At 37.4% G+C, this 15,879-nt stretch overlaps 1 protein-coding gene across 4 annotated transcripts in view; it reads left to right on the forward strand.

The window, feature by feature from the left end:
* The window catches only part of SACS (sacsin molecular chaperone), a 77,105-nt gene extending 62,598 nt beyond the window's left edge, over positions 1 to 14,507 (forward strand). For all 4 annotated transcript variants that reach the window (XM_073226558.1, XM_037001912.2, XM_073226614.1 and 1 more), the window contains one exon: positions 1,623 to 14,507. In XM_073226558.1, the coding sequence (XP_073082659.1) occupies positions 1,623 to 13,177 (11,555 nt within the window). In that variant the 3' untranslated portion in view covers positions 13,178 to 14,507. The remainder of the gene's footprint in view (positions 1 to 1,622) is intronic.
* Positions 14,508 to 15,879: the final 1,372 nt, after the last annotated feature.

A 15,879-nucleotide genomic window follows, 5' to 3' on the forward strand; every position in this document is an offset into this window, starting at 1 on the left:
TTGTTTCTGAGTGTTCTGAATTTTAACTGCTAACTATTGTATCGTTGGTATTATATCCTTGTCTTATTTATGATTTGGTATTTTATTATGTTAATTCAATTCAATAGGACATTGTTAAAAATTAATTATAAAATTATATTTTAATGGGCTTTATAGACCAAAGAGGCTATGCTAGTTACTTAGACCACTGACAAGATTTTAAGATTTCTTAAATATTATTGTTTGAATTACCCTATATCATACAATGAAAAACTGAAAATATTCAGAACTTGGGTATTGACATCTTCTAAAAGTCGTAAAAGTGTGCCCTTGCTTAAACTTGTATGGCACTAATTTTAAAATGTCTCCTCATGAATGATACTTTTCTTGGTAGAAGGTAGAGGTATTTTCTTGATGTGTAAGTTGGTGAAATGAGGGTGTCCTTCCTTGGTTAAAAAATAATGATTTACAAAAGTTTTAAGGGCTTGAGTGTGACCTCTTTTACACCTTTTAAAGAAATAGTCTAAGGGTATAAAAATTGTACATATATAGGGAGAAAATGGAATGTTTTCTATAAGATTGAGATGCTTTTTATTTCTCTCTATGGGCAAATACATACTTATAAGGTATATAATGTTATCTTAAAATTTTGTTCCTACTGTTATTATAAATGCTCTGTGGTGCAAAATGCACTTAGAAATAAAATGTTATTTTCCAAACCAATGGTTAAAAATCAGCAAAAACCTTTTTCCCCAGATAAAATTTTCTTAGTTTTCTAATTTATTAAACATCCAGAATTGGAGCTTCTTCGGGGGAGGGGACCCCCTGCCCTCACTGTGCGCCTCTCTGGCTTCTGTGTCTTGTTCCTGAAGCATTTCACACAGTCCCAGGGCTCTGAAGAACACACATTACTAAGTCATTAGTAGCTATGTAAGATCTACTTTGGGAAGGTGTGAATATGCTCCATCCTTGGGCATGTATGCAGAATGGTCTGGAGACCTAGAGCCTTATCCCCATCCTTTTTCCAGATGAGAGAACTCAAGTCCCAGGAAGATTAAGTGGCACCTAACTTACACGTGTACTTAGTGGTGAAAGGAAACCCCGCAGGTCTTGCCTCAGCTTTGAAAGCTGGTCATCAAGACGGAGGCTAAGGCTTCGTGCCCCTTTGTTTAGCCCATGTGGCCACATGGCTCCTGGAACATGAAGAAAAGAAAATTCCTACTAGGTTTGCTTATAAATTACCCTTAAATAAAAGGATACTTATTTAAACTTTATCCACATTTTCTTTGGTGCTTTCGTTTGTGGACAAACAACCACTAAGAATTACTTCCCATATTGATTCCATCTGTAGGACACTATAGGATAATTTTTGAAACACATGTAAATGTATTTTATATATTTATTTAAAATAAGCACTCCAGAGAGAATTATTTTCTCCTGTGGGTTATTATAAATATGGATTTATGTGTAGATTCTGTCTCATTATTTAAAAATTATTTAACTCAGTTGTGTTGAATTTTTGCAATTTTACAGTATACTTAGAACTCTAAAATGACTTTCTAGTACTAATGTACAAGAATAGAAAGCTAAAAGGTTACAATAAAATTCTATGTATTTGTAACATTTCTGTATATGATTTACAGGAAGGCCATGTACTCAACTGCAGCTTCTAAATCCAGAACGATTTGCACGTCTTATCAAAGAAGTAATGAATACATTCTGGCCTGGCAGAGAGTTGATCGTTCAATGGTATCCATTTGACGAAGACAAAAATCACCCATCTGTTTCATGGCTTAAAATGGTTTGGAAGAATCTCTATATACATTTTTCGGAAGATCTGACTTTATTTGATGAGATGCCACTTATTCCCAGAACTACACTAGAAGAAGATCAGACATGTGTGGAACTCATTAGACTCAGGGTTCCATCATTAGTCATTTTAGATGATGAATCTGAAGTCCAGCTTCCAGAATTTTTAGCAGACATTGTACAAAAACTTGGAGGGATTGTCCTTAAAAAATTAGATGCCTCTATACAACATCCACTTATTAAAAAATACATTCACTCGCCATTGCCAAGTGCTGTTTTGCAGATAATGGAGAAAATGCCATTGCAGAAATTGTGTAATCAAATAGCTTCGCTACTTCCAACACACAAAGATGCTCTGAGGAAGTTCTTAGCTAGTTTAACTGAGAGCAGTGAAAAGGAGAAAAGAATAATTCAGGAATTGACAATATTCAAGCGAATTAACCATCTCTCTGATCAGGGGGTTTCCTCTTATACAAAACTGAAGGGCTGTAAGGTCTTGCACCATACTGCCGCCCTTCCTGCGGACCTGCGGCTTTCTGTCTCCGTGATAGACAGCAGCGATGAAGCTACTATTCGCTTGGCAAACCTGTTGAAAATAGAGAAGTTAAAGACCACTAGTTGCTTAAAGCTTATTTTAAGAGATATTGAAAATGCATTTTACTCACATGAAGAGATAACACACCTTATGTTATGGATCCTTGAGAATCTATCCTCTCTTAAAAATGAGAATCCAAATGTGCTTGACTGGTTAATGCCATTAAAATTCATTCAGATTTCACAGGAACAGATGGTATCAGCCAGTGAACTCTTTGATCCTGATGTAGAAGTACTAAAGGATCTCTTCTTTAATGAAGAAGAAACTTGTTTCCCACCTTCAGTTTTTACCTCACCAGATATTCTTCACTCTTTGAGACAGATTGGTTTAAAAAATGAATCCAGTCTCAAAGAGAAAGATATTGTGCAAGTGGCAAAAAAAATTGAAGCCTTACAGGCTTGTTCTTGTCCACAGGATATTCTTCTAAAGAAAGCCAAAACTCTTTTACTGGTTTTAAATAAGAATCATGCACTGTTGCAGTCATCTGAAGGAAAGATGACATTGAAGAAAATAAAATGGGTTCCAGCTTGTAAGGAAAGGCCTCCAAATTATCCAGGCTCTTTGGTCTGGAAAGGAAATCTCTGTAATCTTTGTGTACCACCAGACATGTGTGATGTAGCCCATGCAATTCTGGTTGGCTCATCACTTCCTCTTGTTGAAAGTGCCCATATACACTTGGAAAAAGCTTTAGGTATCTTCACAAAACCTAGTATCAGTGCTGTGTTAAAACACTTTAAAATTGTTGTTGACTGGTATACTTCAAAAACCTTTAGCGATGAAGACTATTATCAATTCCAACATATTCTGCTTGAAATTTATGGATTCATGCACGATCATTTAGATGAAGGGAAAGATGCTTTCAGAGCCTTAAAATTTCCTTGGGTTTGGACTGGTAAAAAATTTTGTCCCCTCACTCAAACTGTGATAAAACCATTCCATGATCTTGACCTTCAGCCTTATTTGCATAGTGTGCCTAAAACCATGGCAAAATTCCACCAACTATTTAAGGCTTGTGGTTCAATAGAGGAGTTGACATCAGATCATATTTCCATGGTCATTCAGAAAATACATCTCAAAAGTGACCAAGAGCTCAATGAACAAGAAAGCAAACAAAATCTTCATCTTATGTTGAATATTATCAGATGGCTATATAGCAATCAGATTCCAGCAAGCCCCAACACACCAGTTCCTATACATCATAGCAGAAATCCTTCTAAGCTTATAATGAAGCCAATTCATGAATGCTGTTATTGTGACATCAAAGTTGATGACCTTAATGACTTACTGGAAGATTCAGTGGAACCAATCATTTTGGTGCATGAAGACATACCCATGAAAACTGCAGAATGGCTGAAAGTTCCATGCCTTAGTACAAGATTGATCAATCCTGAAAACATGGGGTTTGAGCAGTCTGGGCAGAGAGAACCACTTACTGTAAGAATTAAAAATATTCTGGAAGAATACCCTTCAGTGGCAGATATTTTTAAAGAGCTACTTCAAAATGCCGATGATGCAAATGCAACAGAATGCAGTTTCATGATTGATATGAGAAGAAATATGGACATCAGAGAGAATCTCCTAGACCCAGGAATGGCAGCTTGTCATGGACCTGCACTGTGGTCATTCAATAATTCTGAATTTTCAGATTCAGATTTTGTGAACATAACCAGATTAGGAGAATCTTTAAAAAGGGCAGAAGTTGATAAAGTTGGGAAATTTGGTCTTGGATTTAATTCTGTGTACCATATCACGGACATTCCCATTATTATGAGTCGAGAATTCATGATAATGTTTGATCCAAACATAAACCATATCAGTAAACACATTAAAGACAGATCTAATCCTGGGATCAAAATTAATTGGAGTAAACAGCAGAAAAGACTTAGGAAATTTCCTAATCAGTTCAAACCCTTTATAGATGTATTTGGCTGTCATTTACCTTTGACCATAGAAACACCTTACAGCTACAATGGAACTCTTTTCCGACTGTCCTTCAGAACTCAACAGGAAGCAAAAGTGAGTGAAGTTAGCAGTACCTGCTATAATACAGCAGATATATATTCTCTTGTGGATGAATTTAGTCTTTGTGGACATAGGCTTATCATTTTCACTCAGAGTGTAAACTCAATGTATTTGAAGTACTTGAAAATTGAGGAAACCAATCCCAGCTTAGCACAAGATACAATAGTAATTAAAAAAAAAACCTGCTCTTCCAAAGCATTGCATGTACCTGTCCTAAGTGTTTTAAAAGAAGCTGCTGAGCTCATGAAGACTTGCAGTAGCAGTAATAAAAAGGCTCCTGCTGATGTGCCAAAGTCGTCTTGCATTCTTCAGATCACAGTTGAAGAATTTCACCATGTATTCAGGAGGATTGCTGACCTACAGTCACCACTTTTTAGAGGTCCAGATGACGACCCAGCTGCTTTCTTTGAAATGGCTAAGTCTGGCCAATCAAAAAAGCCATCAGATGAGTTGCCACAAAAAACAGTAGAGTGTACCACGTGGCTTCTGTGTACCTGCATGGATACAGGAGAGGCTCTAAAGTTTTCCGTGAGTGAAAGTGGACGAAGGCTTGGACTGGTTCCTTGCGGGGCAGTAGGAGTTCTACTGTCTGAAGTCCAGGACCAGACGTGGGCAGTGAAGCCACACGTTGGAGAGGTATTTTGCTATTTACCTTTACGAATAAAAACAGGGTTACCAGTTCACATCAATGGGTGCTTTGCTGTTACTTCAAATAGAAAAGAAATCTGGAAGACAGATACAAAAGGGCGATGGAATACCACGTTCATGAGACGCGTAATTGTGAAGGCTTACCTGGAGGCAGTCAGTGTCCTGCGTGACCTGGCCATCAGTGGGGAGCTAGTGGATTATACTTACTATGCAGTGTGGCCTGATCCTGATTTAGTTCATGATGATTTTTCTGTAATTTGTCAAGGATTTTATGAAGATATAGCTCATGAAAAAGGGAGAGAATTGGCCAGAGTCTTCTCTGATGGATCTATGTGGGTTTCCATGAGGAATGTGAGATTTCTAGATGACTCTATACTTAAAAGAAGAGATGTTGGTCCAGCAGCCTTCAAAATATTTTTGAAATACCTCAAGAAGACTGGGTCTAAAAATCTTTGCGCTGTTGAACTTCCTTCTTCAGTAAAATTAGGGTTTGAAGAAGCTGGCTGCAAACAAATCCTGCTGGAAAATACATTTTCAGAGAAGCAGTTTTTTTCAGAAGTGTTTTTTCCAAATATTCAGGAAATTGAACCAGAACTCAGAGATCCTTTAATGAATTTTGTTCTAAATGAAAAAGTTGATGAATTCTCAGGAATTCTTCGTGTTACTCCATGTATTCCCTGCTCTTTGGAGGGGCATCCTTTGGTTTTACCATCAAGATTAATCCACCCTGAAGGACGAGTTGCAAAGTTATTTGATACTAAAGATGGACGGTTTCCTTATGGTTCTTCTCAGGACTATCTAAATCCTATTATTTTGATTAAACTAGTTCAGTTAGGTATGGCAAAAGATGATATCTTATGGGATGACATGCTAGAACGTGCAGAGTCAGTAACAGAAATTAATAAAAGTGATCATGTGGCTGCTTGTCTAAGAAGTAGTATCCTATTAAGTCTTATTGATGAAAAACTAAAAATAAGAGATCCTAGAGCAAAGGATTTTGCTGCAAAATATCAAACAATCCCCTTCCTTCCATTTCTAACAAAACCAGCAGGTTTTTCTTTGGACTGGAAAGGTAACAGTTTTAAGCCTGAAACCATGTTTGCAGCAACTGACCTTTATACAGCTGAGCATCAAGATATAGTTTGTCTTTTGCAGCCAATTCTAAACGAAAACTCACATTCTTTCAGAGGTTGTGGTTCAGTGCCACTGGCTGTGAAAGAGTTTTTGGGATTACTAAGGAAGCCAACAGTTGATTTGGTTATAAGCCAATTGAAAGAAGTTGCAAAATCAGTTGATGATGGCATTACATTGTACCAGGAGAATATCACCAATGCTTGCTACAAATACCTGCATGAAGCAATGATGCAAAATGAAATCACTAAGGTATCAATCACTGAAAAGTTAAAACCCTTTAGCTTCATTCTAGTTGAGAATGCATATGTTGACACAGAAAAAGTTGCTTTTCATTTGAATTTTGAAGCAGCACCATACCTTTATCAGTTGCCTAATAAATATAAAAATAATTTCCGTGAACTTTTTGAAAGTGTGGGTGTGAGGCAGTCATTTACTGTTGAAGACTTTGCCCTTGTTTTGGAATCTATTGATCAAGAAAAAGGAACAAAGCAAGTAACAGAAGAGAATTTTCAGCTTTGCCGGAGAATAATTAGTGAAGGAATATGGAGTCTCATCAGAGAAAAGAAACAAGAATTTTGTGAGAAAAATTATGGCAAAATATTACTACCAGACACTAATCTTAAGCTTCTCCCTGCTAAATCTTTATGCTACAATGATTGTCCCTGGATAAAAGTAAAGGATACCACTGTAAAATATTGTCATGCGGATATACCCAGGGAAGTAGCTGTAAAACTCGGAGCAGTACCAAAGCGACATAAAGCCTTAGAAAGATATGCGTCCAACATCTGCTTTCCAACACTTGGCACTGAATTTGGACAGAAAGAAAAACTGACCAGCAGAATTAAGAGTATCCTTAATGCCTATCCTTCAGAAAAGGAGATGCTGAAGGAACTTCTCCAAAATGCTGATGATGCAAAAGCCACAGAAATCTGTTTTGTGTTTGATCCTAGACAGCATCCAGTTGACAGAATATTTGACGATAAATGGGCCCCACTGCAGGGACCAGCGCTTTGTGTATATAACAACCAACCTTTTACAGAAGATGATGTCAGAGGAATTCAGAATCTTGGAAAAGGCACCAAGGAAGGAAATCCTTATAAAACTGGACAGTATGGAATAGGATTCAATTCTGTGTACCATATTACAGACTGTCCTTCTTTTATTTCTGGCAATGATATCCTGTGTATTTTTGATCCTCATGCCAGATTTGCCCCAGGAGCCACATCTGTTAGTCCTGGACGCATGTTCAGAGATTTAGATGCAGATTTTAGGACACAATTCTCAGATGTTCTGGATCTTTATTTGGGAACCCACTTTAAACTGGATAATTGCACAATGTTTAGATTTCCTCTTCGTAATGCAGAAATGGCAAAAGGTTCAGAAATTTCTTCAGTTCCTTCATCAGACAGAATGGTCCAGAATCTTTTGGACAAATTGCGGTCTGATGGGGCAGAACTTTTAATGTTTCTTAATCACATGGAAAAAATTTCTATTTGTGAAATAGATAAAGCTACTGGAGCTCTAAATGTGCTGTATTCTGTAAAGGGCAAAATCACTGATGGAGACAGACTGAAAAGGAAACAGTTCCACGCATCCGTGATTGATAGTGTTACTAAAAAGAGGCAGCTCAAAGACATACCAGTTCAGCAGATTACCTATACTATGGATACTGAGGACTCTGAAGGGAACCTTACTACATGGCTAGTTTGTAATAGATCAGGTTTTTCAAGTATGGAGAAAGTATCTAAGAGCGTTATATCAGCTCACAAGAACCAGGATATTACTCTCTTCCCACGGGGAGGAGTAGCTGCTTGCATCACTCACAACTATAAAAAACCCCACAGGGCCTTCTGCTTTTTGCCCCTCTCTTTAGAGACGGGATTACCATTTCATGTGAATGGCCACTTTGCTCTAGATTCAGCCCGAAGGAATCTGTGGCGTGATGATAATGGAGTCGGTGTTCGAAGTGACTGGAATAACAGTTTAATGACAGCTTTAATAGCTCCCGCCTATGTGGAATTATTAATCCAGTTAAAAAAGCGGTATTTCCCTGGTTCTGACCCAACATTATCAGTTTTACAGAACACATCAATTCATGTTGTAAAGGACACTTTAAAGAAGTTTTTATCATTTTTCCCAGTTAACAGGCTTGATCTACAACCAGATTTATATTGTCTCGTGAAAGCACTTTATAGCTGCATTCATGAGGACATGAAACGTCTCTTACCTGTTGTACGAGCTCCAAATATTGATGGTTCCGATTTGCACTCTGCAGTTATAATAACTTGGATTAATATGTCTACTTCAAATAAAACGAGACCGTTTTTTGACAATTTGCTGCAGGATGAATTACAACATCTTAAAAATGCAGATTATAATATCACAACACGCAAAACAGTAGCAGAGAATGTCTATAGGCTGAAACACCTACTTCTAGAAATTGGCTTCAACTTGGTTTACAACTGTGATGAGACTGCTAATCTGTACCACTGTCTTATAGATGCTGATATTCCTGTTAGTTATGTAACTCCTGCTGATGTCAGGTCTTTTTTGATGACATTTTCTTCTCCTGATACTAACTGCCATATTGGGAAGCTGCCTTGTCGTCTCCAGCAGACTAACCTAAAACTTTTTCACAGTTTAAAACTTCTAGTTGATTATTGTTTTAAGGATGCAGAAGAAAATGGGATTGAAGTGGAGGGACTGCCCCTTCTCATTACACTGGACAGTGTTTTACAAACTTTTGATGCAAAACGACCCAAGTTTCTAACAACGTACCATGAATTGATTCCATCCCGCAAAGACTTGTTCATGAATACATTGTATTTGAAATACAGTACTATCTTATTGAATTGTAAAGTTGCAAAAGTGTTTGACATTTCCAGCTTTGCTGATTTGTTACCCTCTGTATTGCCTCGTGAATATAAGACCAAAACTTGTACAAAGTGGAAAGACAATTTTGCAAGTGAGTCTTGGCTGAAGAACGCATGGCATTTTATCAGTGAATCTGTAACTGTGAAAGAAGATCAAGAAGAAACAAAACCAATGTTTGACGTCATTGTTGATACCCTAAAAGACTGGGCGTTGCTTCCAGGAACAAAGTTTACCGTGTCCGCCAGTCAGCTGGTGGTTCCCGAGGGTGATGTGCTTCTGCCTCTAAGCCTCATGCACATTGCAGTTTTTCCAAATGCCCAGAGTGATAAAGTTTTTCATGCTCTCATGAAGGCTGGTTGTATTCAGCTTGCTTTAAACAAAATATGCTCCAAAGACAGTACATTTGTTCCTCTGTTGTCATGTCACACAGCAAACATAGAGAGCCCCACCAGCATTTTGAAGGCTGTACATTACATGGTCCAAAGTTCAACATTTAGAAGTGAAAAATTAGTAGAAAATGACTTTGAAGCACTTTTGATGTATTTCAACTGTAATTTGAGTGACTTGATGTCCCAAGATGACATAAAAGTTTTAAAGTCACTTCCATGCTACAAATCCATCAGTGGTCGCTATATGAACATTGCAAAATTTGGAACAAGCTATGTACTTACAAAAAGTATTCCTTCAGCGGAAGTGGAAAAATGGACACAATCATCATCATCTGCATTTCTTGAAGAAAAGATACACTTAAAAGAACTATACGAGGTGCTTGGTTGTGTACCTGTAGATGATCTTGAGGTATATTTGAAACACCTCTTACCAAAAATTGAAAATCTCTCTTATGATGCAAAATTAGAGCACTTGATCTATCTTAAGAATAGATTGTCAAGTATTGAGGAATTATCGGAGATCAAGGAACAACTTTTTGAAAAACTGGAAAGTTTATTGATAATCCATGATGCTAACAGCCGACTCAAGCAAGCAAAACATTTCTATGATAGAACTGTGAGAGTTTTTGAAGTTATGCTTCCAGAGAAATTGTTCATTCCCAAGGACTTCTTTAAAAAATTGGAACAACTTATAAGGCCCAAAAATCCAGTTGCATTTATGACATCCTGGGTGGAATTCTTAAGAAACATAGGGCTGAAATACATACTTTCTCAGCAGCAGTTGTTGCAATTTGCCAGGGAAATCAGTGTGAGAGCTAATACAGAAAACTGGTCTAAAGAAACATTGCAAAATACAGTTGATATCCTTCTCCATCATATATTCCAAGAACGAATGGATTTGTTATCTGGAAATTTTCTGAAAGAACTGTCTTTAATACCATTCTTATGTCCTGAGAGGGCTCCTGCTGAATTCATTAGATTTCATCCTCAATATCAAGAGGTAAATGGAACACTTCCTCTTATAAAATTCAATGGAGCACAAGTAAATCCAAAATTCAAGCAGTGTGATGTGCTGCAGCTGTTATGGACATCCTGCCCTATTCTTCCGGAGAAAGCCACACCCTTGGCTATCAAAGAACAAGAAGATAGTGACCTTGGTCCACAAGAACAGCTTGAGCAAGTTTTAAGTATGCTTAGTGTTAACTTGGACCCCCCTCTCGATAAGGTCATTAATAACTGCAGAAACATATGCAGCATAACAACTTTGGATGAAGAAATGGTAAAAACTAGAGCAAAGGTCTTAAGGAGCATATATGAATTTCTCAGTGCGGAAAAAAGGGAGTTTCGTTTTCAACTGAGGGGAGTTGCTTTTGTGATGGTAGAAGATGGTTGGAAACTTCTGAAGCCTGAAGAGGTAGTGATAAATCTAGAATATGAATCTGATTTTAAACCTTATTTATACAAGCTACCTTTAGAACTTGGCACATTTCATCAGTTGTTCAAACATTTAGGTACTGAAGATATTATATCAACTAAGCAATACGTTGAAGTGTTGAGCCGCATATTCAAAAATTCTGAAGGAAAACAGTTAGATCCTAATGAAATGCGTACAGTTAAGAGAGTAGTTTCTGGTTTGTTCAAGAGTCTACAAAATGATTCAGTCAAGGTGAGGGGTGATCTTGAGAATGTACGAGACCTTACGCTTTACCTTCCAAGCCAGGATGGTAGACTGGTGAAGTCCAGCATCTTAGTGTTCGATGATGCACCACATTACAAAAGTAGAATCCAAGGGAATATTGGGGTGCAAATGTTGGTTGATCTCAGCCAGTGCTACTTAGGGAAAGACCATGGGTTTCATACAAAGCTGATAATGCTCTTTCCTCAAAAACTCAGACCTCGTTTACTGAGCAGTATCCTTGAAGAGCAGTTAGATGAAGAGACTCCCAAAGTTTGTCAGTTTGGAGCATTGTGTTCTCTTCAGGGAAGGTTGCAGCTACTCTTGTCTTCTGAACAGTTCATTACAGGACTGATCAGAATCATGAAGCATGAAAACGATAATGCTTTCCTGGCCAATGAAGAAAAAGCCATAAGACTCTGCAAAACCCTAAGAGAAGGATTGAAAGTGTCCTGTTTTGAAAAGCTTCAAACGACACTGAGAGTTAAAGGTTTTAATCCTATTCCTCATAGTAGAAGTGAAACTTTTGCTTTTTTGAAGAGGTTTGGGAATGCGGTCATTCTGCTCTACATACAACATTCAGACAGTAAAGACATTAATTTCCTATTAGCTTTAGCAATGACGCTTAAATCAGCGACTGACAATTTGATTTCTGACACTTCCTACTTAATTGCTATGCTGGGATGCAATGATATTTATAGAATCAGTGAGAAGCTTGACAGTTTAGGAGTGAAATATGACTCTTCAGAACCATCTAAACTTGAACTTCCAATGCCCGGCACTCCAATACCTTCTGAGATTCATTATACTCTGCTTATGGATCCCATGAATGTTTTTTACCCAGGAGAATATGTGGGGTACCTTGTTGATGCTGAAGGTGGTGACGTCTATGGGTCTTACCAGCCAACATACACCTATGCAATTATTGTACAAGAAGTTGAAAGAGAAGATGCAGACAATTCTAGTTTTCTAGGAAAGATATATCAGATTGATATTGGTTATAGTGAATATAAAATAGTTAGCTCTCTTGATCTGTATAAGTTTTCAAGGCCTGAGGAAAGCTCTCAAAGTAGAGACAGTGCCCCTTCTACACCCACCAGCCCTACTGAGTTCCTAGCCCCTGGTCTACGAAGCATCCCTCCTCTTTCCTCTGGGAAAGAGAGCCACAAGACCTCATCTTCAAAACATCATTTCCCCAAAAAGCTTAAGATGAATTCTTTACCAGAAATTTTAAAAGAAGTGACATCAGTGGTGGAGCAAGCTTGGAAGCTTCCAGAATCGGAAAGAAAAAAGATTATTAGGCGGTTATATTTGAAATGGCACCCTGACAAAAATCCAGAGAATCATGACATTGCTAATGAAGTTTTTAAACATTTGCAGAATGAAATCAGCCGACTAGAGAAACAGGCTTTTCTAGATCAAAATGCAGACAGAGCCTCACGGCGAACATTTCCAACCTCAGCATCCCGATTTCAGTCAGACAAGTACTCGTTTCAAAGATTTTATACTTCGTGGAATCAGGAGGCAACGAGCCATAAATCTGAAAGGCAACAACAAAATAAAGAAAAATGCCCACCCCCACCTGGACAGACTTACTCCCAGAGGTTCTTTGTGCCTCCCACTTTCAAGTCCGTTGGCAATCCAGTTGAAGCACGCAGATGGTTAAGACAAGCCAGAGCAAATTTTTCAGCTGCTCGGAATGACCTCCATAAAAATGCCAATGAATGGGTGTGCTTTAAATGTTACCTTTCTACTAAGTTAGCTTTGATCGCCGCTGACTATGCTGTGAGGGGGAAGTCCGATAAAGATGTGAAACCAACTGCATTGGCTCAGAAAATAGAAGAATATAGTCAGCAACTTGATGGACTCACAAATGATGTCCACACACTGGAAGCTTACGGTGTAGACAGCTTAAAAACAAGATACCCTGATTTGCTGCCTTTCCCACAGATCCCAAATGACAGGTTCACTTCTGAGGTTGCTATGAGGGTGATGGAATGCACTGCCTGTATTATTATAAAACTTGAAAATTTTATACAACAAAAAGTGTGAAAATATTTAAAAAATCAGAGCTAGATCTTGAATGTGTTGTAACACAAATATGAAGTGCTGTACTTCCTTAAGCTTTGTTGCCAGTTATTTAGGAATTGTGAAGCACAGTGAAGATTGTTTGGGAAGAATTTTGGAGTTGTTATTAACATGAATAGCAATAGGAGACCTTAAATGAATCCTGAAGAGAACTACTTTGAAGATAGTTGTAAACTGCACAATTGCTAGATGTATTTGAATGGCTAGGGTAGCACATTATTGAACTGCACTTTATGTAACCAAAGCTTAGCTGTTGTCAGATAGAGGTCTGTGTATGTCTCTGGTTAAGATGAAGTCATTTTATGTTTTTAACATGGTATTTTTGAAGGAGCTGATGAAACACTGGACATATCATTCGTTTAAACAAGGGGAATTAAGTCTTTGGAGTTTCTCATTTCCTTAAATGGCTCCTCTTTGGATGCATTATTTTCTTATCAGCTGGATCTGATTATGAATTTGTTGCAATTGTACATCTTAAATACTCAGTACATTTTAAAAATGGGGCAGTGTTTTTATCCTGAATACTACTTGATCAAGAGTCTGGAGAGAGTACTCCTTGGGGTGCACTGAGTGCACTTTACGTCCTTATTTTAAATGGTTTACGCCTTATGTTTACAGACTTCCTTTCATGAAAATAGCATACGGAAAACTCGAAGCAGTGGCAGTTCTTTTCACCAGATGTTAATATTGCTTCTGAGAACTGCTTACTATAACATTTATCAACGGTTAGGACATATGCTTTTTGTTTGTACTTATTTTCCACAAATGTCATAATTTATATAGCGTGGTTGAACAGGATGCAATCTTTTGTTGTCTAAAGGTGCTGCGATTAAAAAAAAAAACTTTGCCTTTCAACATGGCACTTAGCGGAGCTTTTTGGATTTTACTTTGGGAACATTAAAAAAATTGTAAAATCATTGTGATAATATTCAGTTGTTTATATAAGAGGAACTGTCGGCTTGTATTTTCCCCATGAATGATTTAGAACTGACATTTAATTTTCATCATGTTTGAGTGTCTTACCATATGTATTTACTTTCAGATATTTCTTTTTCAGAATGTGAAAAGTAATGACAATTAGTTCATATAAGTATGCTGGCTGTAAATGAAGCTAAATATAGTATTTTATGCAATTAAGGGCTTGTGGAACATGTAAAAGTTGTTTTTACTTTTATTGGTAATAAGGAATGTTTGTGCCTCCACTATTGTATTGCTTCTGGATGTGAAGCCATGTAATTATTTCTGCTATTATAATAAGTGCCATACTTTTAATAAAGTAAATGTATATATGAAATCATTGTAACTGGTATTTCCTGAGAAACAGTTCACTGAAAACCAAACTTAATATCTTCTCTTATTAAGTTTGTATGTGGGTGTATGTGTGTCTATTGGAAATATTAGGTTAGAATTTTCCTATGTGTTCTCTACTGGAATTTTAGTAGGTTTCTTTTTATGATTGAATATAAAGTGCTCAATATGTACAGGTTTATTAAGTGCTCATTGATTTCATTAAAAGTTTATTTTATTTCACCTTTTTTAAGGAATAACATTAGTTGATATGTAATATATAGATGTATTTGAAAATAGATACATTAAATGATGGTTCTTTTGTAGGTAGAGGCTGAATTAATATTCACCTTAATCTCAGGAGAGGGCTGCATGTCTGGTGCTAATTCACACTTGAACACTGACAGATAAGAAATGTTCATCTTTATACCTGAGCCTCAAGTCTTCATGTTTGGCAAGGCTGGGGCTGAGAGTTCTGTCCTGAGCTACCTGAATTCTGTATCTTCTCTTGCTTGGGACTTTCTTAAGGCGTACTTGTTACTTTGAAACTCAGTCAGCACTTGAAATATATTTTAATGCTTTTGGATATTTGTGGTGTAGGACTGTCATGTGGACTGCAGACTCACCAGCCACAGTCCCAAGTCAAGTCCTGGGAATAGATCTCTTCCCAGTCACTATCTGCATATCTCAGACTGGTTGTTGTTTCTCTGGTAGAACCCTGATCGGTACAAGACTAATTAAACTCCTGTGCAATTGCTCTTTGGCCTTTGTGATAGTTGATCTAGTTGGAATTTTATGTTTTTTCTAGCCTTTCTTAAAAAAAAAAGAAAGCAGGTTCAGAATCCCTTATATGAAACCCTTGGATCCAAATGTATATCAGAATTTAGATTTTAGAAAGTTAATACAAGTACATAATAATCGCATTCTCATCAGGGTTAGACAGCACCCTTTAATTAAACACAGTATTATTTCTGCAGTAATGCCTATGAATGTTTACCCTAAATGGAATCTATAGACCTGGTGCAGAGCCTCATCTAAATTTCGGTCAGGTTTTGCCATCAATAGTTCGCAGCACATGTATTTGGAAAGTTTTCATTTTTTGTTGATTTTTATATTTTCAAATTAAGGTAATGAATTTTGGACCTGAACTAATTTTGTATTTCATTATTTTGTGTTTTTTTTCTTTATCCTTATTTTGCTTTTCTTATTAAAAGGAAAATGAAGACTGTCAGCCGGTGTGGAGTAGCTGCTCCCGAGGAGCACTTGGGCCATAGGCCTTGCTGCTCCCAGGAGTGGCTTCCGCAGCCAGATGAGGAGGGCCACATGTGTCCCCAGCAGAACAGGGTGAAAAGTGGGGCAGCGGGGGTGGGGCGCTGAGG

The sequence above is a fragment of the Manis javanica genome, chromosome 1 (assembly GCF_040802235.1).
Source record: "Manis javanica isolate MJ-LG chromosome 1, MJ_LKY, whole genome shotgun sequence".
NCBI classification, from domain to species: domain Eukaryota; kingdom Metazoa; phylum Chordata; class Mammalia; order Pholidota; family Manidae; genus Manis; species Manis javanica.